This window comes from Notothenia rossii (genome assembly GCF_949606895.1).
Source record: "Notothenia rossii genome assembly, chromosome: 6".
Lineage (NCBI taxonomy): Eukaryota > Metazoa > Chordata > Actinopteri > Perciformes > Nototheniidae > Notothenia > Notothenia rossii.
The window spans coordinates 33,697,635-33,717,858 of record NC_136909.1 but is presented as its reverse complement, the minus strand read 5'-3'; the positions used below and the strand labels follow the sequence as shown (position 1 = coordinate 33,717,858).

General features: G+C 41.6%; 1 protein-coding gene across 3 annotated transcripts in view; it reads right to left on the bottom strand.

The window, feature by feature from the left end:
* bmp2k (BMP2 inducible kinase) overlaps positions 1 to 20,224 on the bottom strand; it is a 65,483-nt gene that overhangs the window by 9,184 nt on the left and 36,075 nt on the right. The window contains exons 6-16 of one of the 3 annotated variants that reach the window (XM_079690582.1): positions 16,922 to 17,003; positions 13,777 to 13,909; positions 13,220 to 13,323; positions 13,056 to 13,135; positions 12,565 to 12,713; positions 7,243 to 7,451; positions 6,983 to 7,156; positions 4,127 to 4,153; positions 3,837 to 4,081; positions 2,493 to 2,662; positions 1,590 to 1,700 (exon numbers count right to left, since the gene is read on the bottom strand). In XM_079690582.1, coding sequence (XP_079546708.1) covers positions 1,590 to 1,700; positions 2,493 to 2,662; positions 3,837 to 4,081; positions 4,127 to 4,153; positions 6,983 to 7,156; positions 7,243 to 7,451; positions 12,565 to 12,713; positions 13,056 to 13,135; positions 13,220 to 13,323; positions 13,777 to 13,909; positions 16,922 to 17,003 — 1,484 coding nt within the window. Of the gene's footprint in view, positions 1 to 1,589; positions 1,701 to 2,492; positions 2,663 to 3,836; positions 4,154 to 6,982; positions 7,157 to 7,242; positions 7,452 to 12,564; positions 12,714 to 13,055; positions 13,136 to 13,219; positions 13,324 to 13,776; positions 13,910 to 16,921; positions 17,004 to 20,224 lie in introns of all 3 variants that reach the window. The other 2 variants (XM_079690580.1, XM_079690581.1) reach the window with 2 other exon arrangements.

The window sequence follows — 20,224 nt, the reverse complement described above, 5'->3', positions numbered from 1 at the left end:
ACATAAAAAAAAAAAGAGACAAAAAGGGGGAGGGTGTGACAGGGTTCCTGTGAAACCCCACTGGCTCCAGTGTAGGAGTTCTGAGGAATACCCCCATTCTATTTCACAAGTAATTACTGGACTCTACAGAGGACTTGGCCAGGTTTGGTCATACATTTCGAAACGATGGTTGGATTCAGCCTACTTTACCTCGTGCTTCAAGTGGCTTTTAGTGGGAAATAGTGTTAAAATAAATAAAATGATGGACCTAGGTCTTCCGTCTGTAAACATGTGTTTCCACCAGCAGATAACCCATTCACAGAGCTCTGCTGCTCAATGTCCTCACACAGAGGGTGAGGATGGTGCTCTGAGCGAAGCCCGGTTACACAAACTCAGGGCCTCCTTACTTTATCTGTGAGGGCTCTGGTGAGACAGGACCCCAGGTTTAGGGGGCGGGCTTGGTTACTTCTCTTTCTGAATTGTGTCGTGTTGGCACAAACATGTGTCCTATAGCGCACTCTAGTAGGATCTTTTTTAAGTTTGATGTATGATCATTGCAGGCTTGATTGTACAACTTGGAGCTCAATCTTTCTGCAACACAGATTGTTAAATGCTGTGTTGTGGTTATTTCAAATAATTATTCTCGGAAGAGAAAATTGGCACTAAATATCTGGATCCAAGAGCAACATCCACTTAGAAAATATTTTCCTCGGAAATCAGAGCAAATGACATCCAAAGAGACAAACTGTAAGACCGATGACAGCTGCAAGTAAAAACATGTTCAGCACTGGCTGAATACCAAATAAGGAACTTCATTTAGAAGATAAAGCCACTGGATTGTGTCAAGGATTGCTCCATATGTTCTATTTTAAAATATTAAAAATCCATAAAAACTCAATCGAATGAGAAATCAAGAATAGTTTGCATGAAACTTGTTAAAAGCTTTAAAGTTATGTAAAGACTGATTGTGTGTAAATCTTGTATTATTCTGCAATGTTTTCATCACTCATCCCTTATAAGTACCAGCCATGTGTCTCACCCTTCATACTGACACGTCTCTATGGCCTCGTCATGTTACAGCGATGTTATGCAACGGTGTTCTCTGTTGGACACAGTGAGCTGGAAGCTGTGAATAAAGTGAAATAAAATGTGTAATCTTTTGCGCCTCACCACGAGTGTATATACTTCTTAGTGAGAGCCCTATGTGTTAGTACCTCGATCCGGCCACTTCTTTTAGATGACTTGCATAAAGGTTTGTTACAGTACGGCAATTAAGAAATTACTGCCACCAAGCCCAGAATTAAAGGCAAGAGCTGATTGCAGTGAATAAGGAAAGTGCTTTCACCATTTCACTCATGCATCGGCTGTTGTTCCTAATGTATTTACAGAAGAGCCTACACTCACCTTTTCCTCATATGTTATGCTAAGGACTTATCTGCCAAACAACAAAATCGAATCATTGGTTTTGAATGCCTCACTGCGGGGTCAGTGTGGCATGGGAGCTGCTGACAGGAGGTCAGCTGGGAACAGAAGAGCAGGAGAAGGGGGAGGGCGGGGGAGGTGGCTCCACAGTGTTGGGTCCTCTCTGTAGAGACTCCTCTAAGACTTGCCTGCGCTGGCCACGAACGGGACTGAGCCGAACAGGTCCTCTGGCAGCAGGGTGGAGGCGGCGGGCGGCGCTCGCTCCTTTTCAGCGCTGGATGTTCTCTCCCCTGGCTCATCTGCATGGAAAGGTCCCAGAGGAAGAGGATTAGATCACCAATGGCAAGAAAAACAACTACAAGAAACTCATTTTTCTACCAGCCGTGACCATTCAAAACACACACACACACACACAGATCCCTTCCAAACCCCAAGGATCCTTGTTAGGACATCTGCCACAAACAGCATCACATAACTTTAATGTATATATTTTATATTGTTTATTTTTTATTGCAACTGAGTGTCATGCTCTGATGTTTTGGTTTTTTAAATGAACTTCATGCCAGAGGAAGAACAAACCACATAGCCTTTTTATTATGACAGCCACTTAGTTACTTTAAGATGAGGTTTTTTTTTATCTGCCAGCGCCAAAGACACATTTCCATTTTATGTAAATGTAATGGACAATAAAGTATTCTGAAACTGAATCATCTAAAGCTGCGACACTAAGGCAAGATGTTTTTAAACCACAGAAAGATTTGAAAACATTAAACACAAAGTCAAGGGTAGATGTTGAATTATACTGCATTTGGTTATGATTTATTTTCAATTTAGTCCATGGAAACTATTAATAAAATACTGTTTAACCTTGAGATGAAGTCGCTTCACTTCATGAATCACTTCAGGGAAGAAAAGTGTCTTATGATTTAAATTGTAGAGATATGAGATATCGGTAAACTTGTTTTCTTAGAGTCTTTAATAAACCAAACCGCAGTCTCATAAACTGTCATTTATTTTTGACTGCTGCAATGAATAACAGACTCTTGCTATGATGTCAGAAACAAAACACTATCATGCAAAGGGTCACTTGCTTGCTCGCAGTCTGTCAAACTCCCGGTCGATCAGCTCTTCCTCGGTCAGCTTGGAGAAGTTGTCCTCACCAAAGGGGTTCCAGCGCGACATGTCGGGGGGGTTAGTGGCTGTACTGTTGCTGCTCTGAGAGGGGGGCGTGATCCCATCTGAAGCAAGGAGAGGGTTCCTGCTGTGGACACAGTACAACAGACACAACATGTTTAAGGTAGGACTCTCTGGCACACATTTCCTTACAAACTATAAGATGAAAACCTAAAACTAAAATCTAATTCAAAGAGAACTCTTCTCTTTACTGAAAACGTCTGAGGCTGAGGAAGTGTATCCAACATACTACTCTTAAAAACTAAGGGCTTAAGAATTATGTTCAATCATGACTGACTTTTCATTGAAATAGCACTTTTATTTGCCCTTTATTATTAAATAAATACTCTTATTATTCTAGACGTTCTCCTCGCCTGTGTTTTGAAAAATTAGTGTTCAGATATATTGTATGTATTTATATTAGTGCTTTTTCATTTTTTAACAGTTTTTCATCTTTTCTATATTTACAATTCTCATTTTCCCAGTTTCTTGCTTTCATTTCAATGTTTATCAGTTTACCAACTCACAATGCCAATCGCTTGTAAAGTATGTGAAAACCTATGCAATAAACGGCATTCTGATTTATATTTGTAACTTATTTTCTATTGACCCTTTGTGCAGCTTCGTTGTGGAAAATGTTTTAAATGTGCCTTGCCTGAGCTTCCAATAGAAATTAAGACTGATAATTAAATGGCTTAGTTGAATACTTGATTCTGATTGGTCTATTTGGACATTCCAAAGGTCTGTTAAAGCTCGCAAACAGACCGCTGCTAAAGATGATCAAGGGACTATGTGCGGTCATATCAATCCCCATAAAGAAGTCCTGTCTATTTAACGTCAAATATTAGTTTTCTCCATCAGAAAACTGTGGAATTTTTTTTAATGTTTTTTTATTGAAGTGTAAAAATGTCATACAGGGTCACAACTGAGACAATGATCTTCATCCTTTCTTAGAACTAAGCATTGCCATGCACTACCCGCCTCCCTTACCCTCCCACCCCTACCAGTGAGAACCCGTAGGGATACAATTTTTATCAAAGAAACATTGTGTAATACTTTTTGAATAGTCATTTTTATATTTGCCATTTTTATATTTGCCATTTCTGGATTCATGATGGCTTTTTTCCAAGTAAAGAAAATATATAGAGAACAAGAGAAGGAAAGAGAAGACAGAGAGGAAGTTAACTTTAACGGGAACACACCGTGGGCTCTGGCACTGTTTAAAGGGTGGTTGAGACTGGTGGAAGTTCAGTGGGTCTTACCTGGGGTTAGAGTATGAAGAGTCGACAGGTGACGGCCCCCCCACCTGCACAGCTCCAGCAGTGGAAGGGGTCGTGTTATAGGATCCCAGCGGAATCTGGAACTCAAGAGGGGAGGACATGTAGGGAAGAGTCTGCGGAGCGGGATGAAGCTGCTGCTGGTGCTGATGATGATGAAGAAGCTCCTGCTGATGTTGATGTTGATGATGCTGCTGCTGCTGCTGCTGCTGCTGCTGCTGCTGCTGCTGCTGCTGCTGCTGCTGCTGCTGCTGCTGCTGCTGCTGCTGCTGCTGGATAAAAGCCTGTTGGTACTGGTGCAGCTGTTAGGGAAGGAACAGAGGGAGAAGAGGGGGAAGGGAATGAGGGACGGACCTTTGTTTTCATGGTGCACAATGACGGCAACAAGATGATGAAATGTTGTTAGAAACCAGTTCTGGATTTGGAAAGCTGGGGACACAGTGGAGGGGAGGGACGGAGGAATGAAAGTCAAACAGCACGTCGGAGACCAAACTGAACAAATAAATCAATCCCAAATGCAATAAGGTTTAAACACTGACGGACCATTTCAACTTAACTAATCTTGCTGGTAACCAGAAAGCAAAAAATAAAACCACAATGGTGCTCTAGGACAAGGGTTCCCAAACTTTTCAGCCCGTGACCCCCAAAATAACAGTGCCAGAGACTGACGACCCCTGTCAACGGGGGGGGGGTGAATACATTATTTTATTTTAGTTTTCCGTGGTCTCGCGGGAATATCTCCGCAATGGAGTGAGCTTAAGTTTCACTTTCGATTGCATGATATAGCCCAGCGCAACACCTTCGTCACACATGTTGCCACTTATTTGTACCATTTTCAGGCGATTTGTGATCCGACGTGTTTTTTAGGATTTCAAGAAGCATATAAAACAAACAATGGATGTATTTCATGAACATTTATCCATGCTGAAAGTAGATTTAGATGTGTTAGGAGTGAGATAGACATTATAATATATGCATCCAATGAAGCATTGCATGAAGTCTGTTGATGATCAGAGGCTGTTGTTGGGGCTGCATAAAAGTTTTTTCTATTTTTGTTTTGTAGGCAGACCATGCAGGCCAGCCCAATGGTTCACGTTTTAATAGCATTTTTACAACAAAAAAACAGGCGAGCCTAAAAGCCCGGACAAACCAATCTGACAACAAAGAACTGACACAGATGGACCCCGACTGTTGCGTCGCCTCGAGTCTCTGCATCTTGGCCATGTGTCGCACTGGAACACACCGCAAAGACTTCAGCCGACGGCCAAGAAGCACGTACGAACTGCGCATGCGTGAGTGGCAATAACTCTCCTTACCAGCAGGTGGCGGTAGTGTGTATTCGTCATTCAAAAGAGGCAACAACCGGAAGATAGACTCCTTGATACACCGAGAGAAGAAGAACAGACTGCGCGATATAAACAAACAACAAATAGCATATGCATCCCATTTTCACTCAACAGCGAGAAGCTCATGGAGATTTCCAGAACCTGTGTCGAGAGCTGGAGTTAAATGAAATCTCGGATATACCTTAATAGTTTGTTTGGGTCCCTCACTTCCGTTTCGCTTCTCATGCACTGATTCGCTAGCTGAACAACCAATCAGAGTGATTTATTTTGCCGACAGCCTTTAGCCGACAGCCGACGGTATTCCGCCGAAAAGGCGTCGGGTCGACTGAAAAGACCCGACGGTGCATCTCTCTCAGTAGCCAACGATCTGTGAGTCTGTTGGCTCGGACATAAACTCTGTAATAAATGTAGTCTACATTTCATAAGAGGTGTAAAACCTGTGCGCATTTTAAATCTTATTTGATCTAAATGCTTATATAATCTGTAGTTGTATTTGTATTGTTGATTTAATGTGTGAATGAGGCGATATAGAGAAGTTAAGCTGTCATTATTAGGCTGTTTTGTTATAAACTGTTGGAGTGGTAAGCAGGCCTATTGTTTTTGGATATTTGTGGAGTTAGGTGGTCCGTGAGTGTTTTTTTATTGGTTAAGTGGTCCTGCACTGCGCTAGTGGATTGTCAACGGGGGGAGCCTCGCTGCGGGGAAATTCTACATATGGCCAGTCCGCCCCTGCAAAATGTCTATGCACACGTTATTATTAATAATAATTTTTTTATTAAAAATGGATAAAAATTATTAAATTATTTTTTATTTTCACTGTTTATTTTGTAATCATCTCGGGACCCCCACTAGGGGTGTCGCGGCCAGTGGACAACAAGGGCAGAAACGTTCAATATGGTTCATGATTCAGATTTTAGATATAAATCTTGCTATTGTTGCTCCATCCTCAAGCCCATTTTTCTCCAAAAAAAAGTAGATTGGTCTGTGCTTGTTAAGTGCTGCACAAATAAAGTTAGTGTTAAAAAATGTGCAGTCATTTAGCAAAGCTTTCCTCATCACAGAAAGGAGCAGGTCCAAGATCAGAGGGGAAATGCTGCTTTTTAACATTTAGCAGGTATCTTGGGAATAAGAATATGCTTTTTGTTCGAGGTGCTCTCTTCCCCTGCCTGTAAACTGCTTCATATGCCACGATGCAACATGGAGGAAACTGCTCGATTTCACCCTCTGTTCGATCCCCTTGTGGCTTCGCTCTGACCAGATTGCCTCTGAAATAAAACAGATGGTACGTGTTCGGTGGGAAGCAGACTAAAAATTGCGCCGCCCTAGCAGAGCACATTTGGAGGACCTGTGTTTGTGTGTTTGATTCAGTAGCTGCGTAAATACTAGTTTTCAGAATATTTGGAAAGAGTCAGTAGGAAGTTTGAGCGTCTGCTTCCAATGCCGCTTGGCACAGAAGTAAAGCGCTTCCACTAAAGAGGACTGTCAGCCAGTGTTTGGAACAGAGAGAGCAATTTTAGGCCATTCTGACATTAAATTAAGTATTCATCTCCGTGTTACTTCACGCTGTGTCTCCATGTGTTTCGCTGTCATTTGCTCAAACTATTTATTGCCGTTTTGGATAGAATCTTCTGCTCTGAAATTCTGTCGTGACTTTGTGGTAGAAGCAGCCTCCAATGCTTCAATGCGTTGCAAATTGATCTGGAAGACGTCTATTAAAGGGCAGAAATCAAATCAAATTCAAGCCGTGGCAGCTTTGTCGCCACGTTTAGACCTGACAGAACTCACCATGGCTGCGTACTGGGCCTGAGCCTGAGCTTGGGCCTGAGCTTGGGCCTGAGCCTGGGCAATCTGCTGCTGGTACATGGGCTGCATCATCATCTGCTGCTGCTGCTGCTGCTGCTGCTGGAGGAGGGCCTGCTGCTGCTGAAGCTGGAGGGACTGCTGCACAGCCTGTTGGTACTGAGGAGGGGAGCAAAGGGATTGAAACATGTGTTCCTCACTTATGCTTGAAAAGTGGTGAAGTTGCATTGTTTGTAAGTTTGTACCTGGAGGTATTGGAGTTGCTGTGCATTTGCATGTTGTTGCTGCACTGCTTGTTGTTGTTGTTGTTGTTGTTGGTGGTGGTGGTGCTGTTGTTGTTGTTGTTGTAGCTGCTGTAAACGCAAGTCACCAGGCTGTAGCTGCTGCAGGACCCGGTGCTGCTGACTGCTGGGTTGGGGCTGCACGGGGGGCTGCCCAGAGCCAGGGGTGGGAGCTGAGTGGACAGGAGTAGGTTGATGGATTTCTTACATACGACACAGCATTAAGCACAGATTCCACAAAATGTGTGTATTTGTGTACAAACAAATTCTGAAAGTACCATTTGGAAAAGTATTTGTCATTATGCTGTTGAAGTATGAAGTAATGCTATTTATTGGTTTGTCAAAAGTTATCGGACGTCAAAACAAGTTTTGATTTTCTCTAGGCTTGAGGCCTGTACGACGAAGCCGGATTTTTGCTTAGCGAGCTAACTTCAGGGAAAACTCTGGGTTTCCGGTCCTACGACGCTGGTTCACTTCTTAGTGGGCCAGATCTCCACGGTAACTTATGCTGAGCGGCAAACCTGCAAAAATCACTGACTGTGTGAATGTGAACATTTATAGAATTTCACCTCCCATCTTCAGAGCAATCTGACTATTATAACATTAGTGTTAAGAAAGCTTACTTAAATATCTGCCACAACAATAAGTAACCGGATCAAAATAACATTACGTACAGTCCGCGGCACTGTGAGTGCAGACGTTGAGGTGTCCCATTATCATTCATATCACATCATAATGTATCTTATATTTCCTTATCTGAGTCAGATGAGCCGTATCTGGCCGTGCAACACTCACAGTGTCACATACTGTATGCAGAAGTATTATTTTAAGCAACACATTAAGTTGACGAAACACTTGAGTCAAATGTAATTAAAGTCAGATCGTGTCTTAGACGGAGCAGTGTTATCATAAACCTGTTGATGTCGCATTCAAACACTTTTTCTTTTACCAGCTGTATTCACCTTGCAGGTGCAGCTATGTGGCTTTGATCCTGGATAAAGTGTTTAAGTCATGGATGTTTAAAGTTTAACTTCTTCATATATGTCTAATATTATAGTTGACTTTTCATTCAGCAAGTATGACGCTGCGCTGTCAGTACCTATCTCCATGTTTGTGATGGGTCGAATGCTCCAAATACCACCGCTTTCATGTGAACGCGCGCCTAACTAGATAGGACACGGCTGGCTTGAGTTAACGAGTTGATAACCAGCGTCGTAGGACCGCTTAGCGAGAGCGTGTTTGTTTTGGATTAGGTAAACCGGGTAACGCAAACATATCCAGGTTATGTTGAACCGGCTTCATCGTGCAGGCCTCTGGGGTCCTCCATGAGGAATAATATTTTGATGTAAAACCAAATGTTGGCCTTTAAGTATTTTCTCTACTTGGCAGTCCTGTTACTTGACATCATAAGTATGTTTGAAAATTGTGGTAGAAAACACTATATGCATTGATTGAGCCCAATTAAAGCGCTTCGGGAGGACTTTTTAATGCTTACTGCGCAATTTTTAATCCACCTATTACCTCTGGGTCATATCATCAGACAACATAACATCAACTTCCACTGCTATGCTGACGACACTCAGGTCTATATCAAAACACAAACCAATACCACCAATACTATCCAAACACTAAAAACCTGCCTGGAAGAAATCCGCTCCTGGATGACCACCAACTCCCTCCAGTTCAACAGCAGCAAGACGGAGGCAATCCTGATAGGCACCACCGACCAGCTTGCCAAAGCCACCAACATAAGCCCCTCCCTTGATGGTCAGCTCATTTCTCTCTCGTCCGTTGTCACCAACCTCGGTGTAAGGTTTGACCCCACTCTCTCTTTCCAAGCCCACATCAAACATATCACCAAGACCTCCTTCTTTCACCTGAAGAACATTTCCCGACTGAAGCCCTCACTCTCAACTGATGACACCAAAAAACTGGTTCATTATTATTATTATATTATTGCAATGCACTCCTCTCCGGTCTCCCAGCCAAATCCATCAACCACCTGCAACTTGTCCAGAACAGTACAGCCAGAGTTCTCCCCGGTACAAAAAGGTCTGCACACATAACCCCCATACTTGCACAACTACACTGGCTCCCAGTCCACTACAGGATCCAGTTTAAGGTTCTGCTCCTCACTTACAAAGCCCTGAATGGACAAAGCCCAAAATACCTCTGTGACCTCATCCGTACCCAGACATCTACCCGCTCTCTCCGCTCCAGCCACGCTCCTCTTCTTTACATCCCCCGCACACCTCTCCAAACAATGGGAGACCGAGCCTTCTGCTCATTCGCCCCGCGCCTCTGGAACTCCCTCCCAGATCATCTGAGATCTGCCCCTTCCACCGAGGTCTTCAAAACTGGCCTTAAGACCCTCTTCTTTCGGCAGGCCTTCCAATAAACTTTGGAGCATGGACACCTGGAGCACTGCCATTTTTATCGCTATCTCCGACTTTTATTTTATTTAATTTTTAATTATTATTACTATTATTTGTTTAATCTCTGAAATTGTATCAGTGTCCTTAGTTGTGAAGCGCTTCGAGATTTGTCTTGGCAGATGAGAAGCGCTATATAAATTAAATATATTATTATTATTAATTGTCCAGTTGCTGCCGCCAGTGTTAACGGGCTAACGGTGTTAGCTAGGAGGTAGAATAAATATCCGGAGTGTAATTTAATGTGTTTTAAGAAAACATGGCTGCACCAGGATATATCTCACAACGTTTCCATCCATGGTTTACGGACTGTTCGGGCCGACAAAGATAACACAGAGAGCTTCACCCTGAGTCTGAGGGCCTTTCTTATTTCTCTAATTTCCCCTACTCGACTCCTCGGTCCTCTGGTAGTGAACCGGAAATGGTTTTCGGTGCGCCATGTTGAAGGACATCTAATTTATCTAAATGCACATTGAGGACTGAGGATCGAGCGTCGATGAGGCTCTCTGGAGGAGCTCTAACGAGGATACACTGATGGTTCCTCCGCGGATGCATTTTCGGCAACAGCGATGTTTAAAAGAGTCGTGACGCACGGCCGGACTTATCTCAGCCAATGACAGCTCTGCATGCATCCCGTGGATATTATTTTATTACGCAATGTTTACAGAGAGAACAGCTGTGAGGTCCGTGCAGAAAGCAGAGCAGTGTGTATAATATGTATCACTCAGTATAACAGGCCTACATTACTCTGTGTATGCTTTAGTTTAGTAGATATCTACAAAAAAAGATATTCGTCTAAAACCATTTAGTGCTTCACATAATAAAATACACAATGGCTGTAGCCTGATATTATATGCTTTAGGAGCGTGTTGGCATATATATAAATATATACAGTGGGGCAAAAAAGTATTTAGTCAGCCACCAATTGTGCAAGTTCTCCCACTTAAAAAGATGAGAGACCTGTAATTTTTATCCTAGGTATACCTCAACTATGAGAGACAACATGAGAAAAAGAAAATCACATTGTCTGATTTTTAAAGAATTTATTTGCAAATGATGGTGGAAAATAAGTATTTGGTCAATAACAAAAGTTCATCTCAATACTCTCAATATATTTGTTATATACCCTTTGTTGGCAACGACAGAGTTCAAACATTTTCTGTAAGTCTTTACAAGGTTTTCACACACTGTTGCTGGTATTTTGGCCCATTCCTCCATGCAGATCTCCTCTAGAGCAGTGATGTTTTGGGGCTGTCGCTGGGCAACACGGACTTTCAACTCCCTCCAAAGATTTTCTATGGGGTTGAGATCTGGAGACTGGCTAGGCCACTCCAGGACCTTGAAATGTTTCTTACGAAGCCACTCCTTCGTTGCCCGGGCGGTGTGTTTGGGATCATTGTCATGTCTCACGATATATCTCACGATATATGGCCCCATTCATTCTTTCCTTTACACGGATCAGTCGTCCTGGTCCCTTTGCAGAAAAACAGCCCCAAAGCATGATGTATCCACCCCCATGTTTCACAGTAGGTATGGTGTTCTTTGGATGCAACTCAGCATTCTTTCTCCTCCAAATACATCTAGTTGAGTTTTTACCAAAAAGTTCTATTTTGGTTTCATCTGACCATATGACATTCTTCCAATCCTCTTCTGGATCATCTAAATGCTCTCTAGCAAACTTCAGACGGGCCTGGACATGTACTGGCTTAAGCAGGGGGACACGTCTGGCACTGCAGGATTTGAGTCCCTGGCGGCGTAGTGTGTTACTGATGGTAGCCTTTGTTACTTTGGTCCCAGCTCTCTGCAGGTCATTGACTAGGTCCCCCCGTGTGGTTCTGGGATTTTTGCTCACCGTTCTTGTGATCATTTTGACCCCACGGGGTGAGATCTTGCGTGGAGTCGCAGATCGAGGGAGATTATCAGTGGTCTTGTATGTCTTCCATTTTCTAATAATTGCTCCCACAGTTGATTTCTTCACACCAAGCTGCTTACCTATTGCAGATTCAGTCTTCCCAGCCTGGTGCAGGTCTACAATTTTGTTTCTGGTGGCCTTTGAAAGCTCTTTGGTCTTGGCCATAGTGGAGTTTGGAGTGTGACTGTTTGAGGTTGTGGACAGATGTCTTTTATACTGATAACGAGTTCAAACAGGTGCCATTAATACAGTTAACAAGTGGAGGACAGAGGAGGCTCTTAAAGAAGAAGTTACAGGTCTGTGAGAGCCAGAAATCTTGTTTGTTTGTAGGTGACCAAATACTTATTTTCCACCATAATTTGCAAATAAATTCTTTAAAAATCAGACAATGTGATTTTCTGGATTTCTTTTTCTCCTTTTGTCTCTCATAGTTGAGGTATACATAGGATGAAAATTACAGGCCTCTCTCATCTTTTTAAGTGGGAGAACTTGCACAATTGGTGGCTGACTAAATACTTTTTTGCCCCACTGTGTATATATTTATATATCTATCTATATATATATATCGCTATCTATATATACCTATATATTTGTGTATGTATGTCCACATCTGTAGCCTGTTATTGTCTCATTATGCCGCACTGTGAATTAATTAAAAGTAAATATATAAGCCATGATGAACACACTTCTGTCCATCACACAGAGGGCTGTGCCTCCTGTCATCATTAATGGACATCCCTTTAAAATGACCGCTCAGAGGAGTAGGCGGATCGAGGCCTATACTTAGAATGGTACTCTTTCTCATATACCAACTTGTTGTCTTCACGTGATAAAACAGGTTTTAGATATGCAATCATATAAAGGTGATATAAGAACATTTATTTAAGAAAATAGAAACTTCTGTATCATGTTACATAAGAATCTCACTGATGTTGTACAAACCTTTCTGGCCGTTGCTGACGGGTGCTGAGGGCACGGTCATCTTTACAGGGGTGACAGTGTTGGCGAGCGGCAGGACGTTACTGTTTGCCGCCTTTGGCCTCTGTCTGGGAGCTATTGATGTTTCCGTCGGGCCCACGGATTCTGTTATCCTGGGACAAAGGAGTCAAAAGTTGATATTTAAAAAAGAGCAAGCTTTGCAGTGCCGGCAATCCTGAAGACTATTCCATTCTTAAATTAAAAAAATGTGAACTATCAGCCTTAAAATAATTTTCTTTAATGTTGTATTTATCCATCATTGTATATCACAATGATATATTGTAATTTTAAGGGTGTCTATTACCATCTGGCCGGGGACAACAGCTGGAAATTAGCCATGTCTGCTAAAGCTGCACCATTTAATGTTTTTGTGACAGTTCATCGATGGGGACTGTCCACAAAACTATAAATAAATAAACTAAACTAAACAAGTAAAAACCATGAGTTATCAGTACCTGGCTTTCGTCATGCTCCTTCTAGCAGCGACCTCACTCGCAGTTAGAGGCTCTGGAAGCGATGTAGGGATGGGAGAGTTCTGGAAGAAGGACAGGAAATAAATGTTTAATGCAAATATATGCAGACGCTATGGCCACACAGACGCTTCAATGTGGTTACTTACAAAGAGATTTGGCACTGGACACTCTTTCCCAGCTAATTTGAAGGCAAAGTAGGACACTTGGTAAATGTCTGGTCTCTTCTCCGGGTCAGTTTCAAGCATATACCCTGGGAAAGACGAAGATATTGTTTTATATCAGTGAACATGATTAATGTGCTTGATCTGCAACTTCTTGCTTTGGCCACTTGGTGGAGCTGTTGGTCAATTTATTTAAAAGGAAGATCCATGGCAGAATGCATTTAGGGAGGTGGATAACTTGAAAGCAAAGTACTTAAAGCAGTTAAAACATGCCATGTAAATGCATTAAAACAAACCTAAAGTCAGTAACAGACAACTAACTTATACAGAAATTATTCAACATTAAAGAGCAATACAAAATATACTCTACATCAACTTCTGTGCTACCTTCTGAGTAATTGCACAAGTAACTATCATTTGACACAGAAAAGCCTAAAGAGTTTATAGCTCAATAGAAATAGTAAATGATTCTGAGTGCGTGATTTCCTACTCCAAAATCATTATAATACACTTTCTGACTTAATTTAAAGTCACAAACTTACTGATTAGACAGGGCAACTTGAACGAGTATTTGGAGTCATCTGGAACGACAAAGGTTCCGTCACAAATGGCAACTTGACTCTCCCCAAATGGAAGTGAGAAGAAACACAGCTTGTACAACAAGCATCCAAGTGCCTGTGGAGAAAACAGAAACCGTCAGGAGAAACACAGGAACCCAGAAGCTTTATGGCTGTGGGTCACTGTACATGTTCATTGGCACTGCTTACAGAATACTTGCAGAGTGGTGCAGTAATATGTTCTAAAAACCCGGGAAATACATTTGACCACTTTCAGTTCTCCCGTCCAGAAGACAATGTTTTTATTTATTGTGTTTTTGGTTAAAAGCCGGAAGTAAGGTTTGTGGTTACCAAAAGCTGAAGAGATGCTCATGTTGTGTTCTTCGATATCAGTAAATACCCCACTGATAAATGTTCTAAGCATCTATGTGTCATAAAACGGCAGTTGCTAACAAGCGACTATATCAACTATTAAATGTGATCTCGCCGACACAAGTCCTCCTCTAGCTCAGCGGTGATGATGCGTAGTCACACGACTGTGATTTAGTTGGTCTATAGCATTAAGTTAGCCTTGTCTTTCTGCTAATTGCATTTAAGCTCTGAAGAATCACAAAGTGCACTTCATGTTTGGAGATTATCCTGCTGAACAAAACATATTCGGTATCATAAACGTAAACATAAATGTGTTGGCCACAACGTTTATTTTCTGCAAAAATCTAATGAAGAAATCCCATTGCTTTTTGTGATGCTAAATCCCGGGGTGGGATACATAAATATGTCATCACTGCACCACTCCATGTGTGCACCATTGTAATGCACTATATAGCATTGTGCCTATTGCATTTCTTTAATAATTCAAAAGCATTTTTTCTTAAAGAAAACTGAGTAAAAGTAACCTTTCCAAATGGAAAATATTGCATAAATGTCACATGTCTATGATTCATAAAAAGGGAATATTTAATCAAATAATCACTGAATTTACTGAAATACTGAAGTCATTTTAAGAAAGAAATGTAATCCTGGTGACATGGGCCTTTCTCTAGAGAGTGAGCTCTAAAGAACTGCTAAGCAAAGAATCAATGTTTTGTATGTTAATGCTTTAAAATACAGGCCCAGAGCCTGCTCCCCTGGCAATATGGCTGTCCAAACAATCCCACATGCTAAAGTACTCTGCTCCCAAATCATACATTCAGCAGGAGCTATATTTGGCTCGGGCACCTTTGCGTTGATGATACATTTGGAGATGAAATTTGGAATTAGCCACAGTGTTTGGGGAGTTTTTCCTTTCAGCGCTCTTTCTGAAGATGGATAATATTCGCAGTAATTCAGTCTGATGCTAAAAAAATGTATCTGAGTCAGGCGGCGTATCCTCCAACAAGGGCAACATGCATGGATAAATGCATATATCATTTGTGTGAGACACTATGTATAAAACAGCAGTTTAAAACACGTTGCTAAAGATAGAACAGGAAGTGAGAATGCAGGGGGTAGTCTACACAGGAAGTTGGTGTTTTTGTTTTACGTCCTAGAGTAGTTCCTATAACCAAAGCTTTTTTCAATTCATCTCATTTTTGACTATTACTGACGATAGGTGGCGGTGAAGGACTGGTTTAGGTGGCTTACAGGTCAAACGTATTTAAAGCAACAATTGATACAGAAATGTGCATTTGATGGTGATTACAATTAAGGATGCATCCACGTATCTGCTAAATATCCGTATTGGCAAATAGGCACCATGTTTAAATAATGTGTGTGTTTTTCTTGGTGAAGATGATCCTCATTAGCATATATTTGGGCACATTTTTGTTTTTATATTTTCATCGTTTTTGAAAGTGCAGCGCGTTTCTCCTGATGTTTCCGGCTGTAGGTCGGCCACCATACTGATCTGTTGCTCTGTTGTTTTGTATACGTTTTGCACTAGCTATGACGTAAGAGGTTAAAGGGTGTTCATTTTCAATTAAGACTGATTATTAGTAATGAAAATCAATTTTCATTTACGAGGTAGTTTATATTGCAGCACAAAAAACAGAAACTGAATAGCCTCATGTATAATGGCAATAATTTGTTTCATTTATACTGGGAAAAGAGGGAGACCTCCTTCAGTGAAACTTTGTCCAACAGCTTTGCTGGATTCCTTTTGTTTTTGTCTGGGAAGATATTGTCTGTTTTGAGGAAGCAGGTTCATTTGTATAGTATACTAGTCTGCACTGGTTTGCAGACAGTGAGCTAATATGTAAATTGATGCTGGTAAATATAAAAGAAGCAATATGTATGCTTCTTAATAAAAACATCTGGATAAGGTAAGCCCAGGTAGAGCATGCACTGCATGTGCCCAGGCCGCCTCCTCACCATGACTTTGCTCTATAATGTGTGTCCCCCCCCATTTACAGTGCATCTAATAAAAGATAAAAAGGGCAAGCCAAGTACAAACATTTTGTATGCATAAAGTGTGGCATCAAAAGCCAGTTCTTTACGCGCTTGCCGTTTTAACTCCCTGGGTGCATCAATTTACACCGCTTTGCAAAATGGCTGCTGTCCAAGCTCTTGTTCCTGCCTTTCTACATCGCTCCTCCAGGAAAGAGCCTATTTAACACAAGCTCATCAAGGTCCTAAACTGTGCCTCATTATCTGAAACGGAGGGAAAATGGTAGACGACTGGCAGCAGGGGAGAGAGGAATAGGATGAGGCGGAGTGTTGCGAGTTATGTTGCTCAATGTTTTATGAGGGAAAAACACTGTTGGAGAGCTGGTGAAGGCAAACAGCCTGGAGCGAGAGGCAGACAGAGAGGAGGAACCTGTCGGGGCAGAGTGACGCACAAGGACAAACCAGTCCTGCAGGAGGCCACACACACACACACACACACACACACACACACACACACACACACACACACACACACACACACACACACACACACACACACACACACACACACACACACACACACACACACACACACACACACACACACACACACACACACACACACACACACACACACACACACACACACACACACACACACACACACACACACACACACACACACACACACACACACACACACACACACACACACACACACACACACACACACACACACACACACACACACACACACACACCTTACCCATATATCAGCCTTAGTGGTGATGGCTTTGCCTGCATACACGTTAATCATCTCTGGCGCCCGGTATGAAAGCGTGGTGTACCTTTGAGACAAAAACATCAGGAAGCAGTCAGTGATATCTTTTCTAAAGTGTAGTTCTGGGTACTTGTTTTTCCTTTATTATACCTTTTTTTTATATATATATACACACTTCCCTTGGGTTATGTTATCAGCAAATACAGTAATATTTCCTACCACTGTTACGCCGATGATATTCAACTATGTCTCTTTTAAACCTGATAATCCTGATAGATTATCTGTGTTACAAAACTGTCTAAATGCCATGAAGTTCTGGATGTCTAACAACTTCTTGCAGCTTAATGCAGACAAAACAGAGGTTCTCATCATTACGTCAGACAGTATAGCTCCGAAAGTTGCAAAGCGTATAGGGTCCCTTTCCTCAGCTGTTCGGTCCAATCTACGAAATATTGGTGTGACATTTGATCAGGCAATGCATTTTGATCAGCATGTTAAATCATTGACCCGTACATGCTTTTTCCATCTCAGAAATAATGCAAAGCTCAGGTCTGTTGTGTCATTAGCGCAGCTTGAAATTATCATTCATGCTTTCGTATCATCCCGGCTGGATTATTGTAACTCCATTTTCACGTGTCTCAGCAAGTCATCTCTCAACCGCCTACAAATGGTCCATCCAGATTGCTGCTGCAGACTGTTAACCAGGTCAAGCAGGATTACTCACATTACACCCATTTTAAAATCTTTTCATTGGCTCCCAACTCGTTTTAGATTTTATGGTTCTGGTTATTACATATAGAGCCCTGCGTGGAAATGCACCGGAATATATGCGTGACCTTCTCCATCCTTACATCGCCAGTAGGTCACTTAGGTCTTCAGACCAGGGCCTACTGGCTGTCCCATGGTCTCGTCCATAAACGAAAGGTGACCGTGCCTTTCAGCTGGAGCTCCAACACTGTGGAACTCTCTCCCTATAGTCATCCACTCTGCAGTCTCTGTAGAAGCTTTTAAAAAACGACTGAAGACTCATCTTTTTACATTGGCTTTTATTTCTGTGTGTTCTGTTATTATGTTTGTTCCTTTCAGGACTTCACGTGGTTTTGTTTTCATGTTGACCTTAAATGTATGCCTCATGTGGTTATTGTATTCATTTTAACTTTTGTTATTACTTGTGAAGCACTTTGTGAAATCTATTTCTGTGAAAGGTGCTATACTAAATAAACGTATTATTATTATTATTATTATTATTATTATTATTACTTCTAACACGCCACATTCTAAAAAGGACACTTTATTTTCTCTCTTTGTATTATTTATTTAGCTAAATTAACCTGGAAGACATAAGTTCATTTTTGCTTCATCTCGATCACCTAAAAAATATAAATGCTGCTTATGTGTCAATGCAGTTTGCATGTATGGGAAGCTGGATCGCAGCTTTGAAACATCACATTTTTAAATCAATATTTTCTGTCTTTCAGTCTCAAACAACTCCTGAGGGAAATATTTTTCTCTGAAAATGGTAAAGGCTCGACTTTCTTTAAGCCCCTGTCACACTGTCCCGAAATTGACACAAGATGGACACACGAATATGGAATTGTGATTTTGTCACCACTCACGAAGTTGCTGCCGGAGCCTGAGAAACTCCACCGGCAGTCATACGATGGCTTAAGATGCCCTCACGAATGGCCCGATGTTGTTACGATCAGAGCCAAATTTGAACATTTCCTTTAACGTGTGTCCATCGGGTGTCAATTTCGGGACAGTGTGACAGGGGCTTAACCAGCCGGTCTCCAACTGTTTCTGGCTGCTGTTTGGTGATGAGCAGGTTGTGTACAGGTATTTTGTGGCTTTAATAGAGCTCTTTTTGTAAAAAAAAAAAAATAGCTGCCAGCTGAGGCAGATTGAGGTGATATTTCTCTGAAGGTTCATCACGGCTCACTTTATTTGCATTATTCAGCTATTGTATTTTTGACTGCCATTTTGGTAACAAGCCTTGTGGCCGTGATGTAGTTTGTTTATAGCATCACGTTAGATTTGTATTTCTGCCCATATCATTTACGCTTCAAAAATCATATAACGGGGATAATAGTGGGATACTATCCTGCTTAACAAATCGTGTTAAATATCATAAACACGTGCAGGCCACGAAGCTTATATTGTGCAATATGCTGAAATCCAATGGGAAAATCCCATTGCTTTTACCGATTGAGCCCTTGAGTGCTAACTTCTGGGTTGGTCTACAAAAATTAGGCATCACTGTAAAACTCTATGGAGGAGTGTTTACAATTTGGTTTTGCTTGCTTTACTTAAATAAAGACCATTTCTTTAACCACCACCCAATACACTTTTCATGATTTTTTCATGACGTGTGCTTTTGTTTTCTTGCACAGAATAAAAGAACAAGAATGCTGTAGCAAACATCGCCTAGTTCACCTTCTGGTGAAACAGAGAGCCAAATAAATACTGCTTCTCTTTTCAGCGTCATTCTGATAATAATCTGATTTGATCTGTATCTTTGAAAACTATGTAACTTTTTATCTTTTTTTAGCATATTGTTTATTATAACTTAGTACTTTTCTAGCATATTGTTTATTATATTATAACTTAGTACTTTTTTTAACGCATGTAAGATATGCAACACTAAGCTGTCTGTGGCTCTTTCCTGCTGTAACGCTGCAAATTTCCCCTCTGTGGGACTAATAAAGGTATTCTGATTCTGAATAATAAACAGCTGATTGTGTTTGGAATAAGCCCAGATGGGTCACACTAGTTCAGAGGACTGATGGATTCTGTGTGAACAGTGTCATGGTGAGAGAGAGTTTACACACGGTCATGTGCTGCTGATAAGCAATACTCACTGAACTTTATAGCAGCTATAAATGTGAGAAAGTTAGCAGGCAGAATGGACTGCAGTGATTCAACACATATCACACACTTCAACTGCAAAGCTAAAGTGTAGGGGTTGAGACCTGCATTTACCGCCTTACAATACCCAATCATCTGCAACGGGTCCACCACACAGTCATTGTTTGCAACGGCCCATTTACGTTTGGTTTACTTGCAGAAAGAGTAGTTTAGCTCTGTTATGGGGAACACAGTTATTCTCATCTGCTCCCAGTGGGCTCTGCAAGCACTCATTTGCCTTGTGGACACAAACAAACAGACCTTGGAGTGCGGCAGGTTGAGTGCCACGCTGTATTTGCCAACATTCTGGCAACAAGCCAGGTTTGAGTAAAGTGCGCAGGTTGAATTGTTGGCCTCCGAACATCACGAGACTGCCTTGTTAAG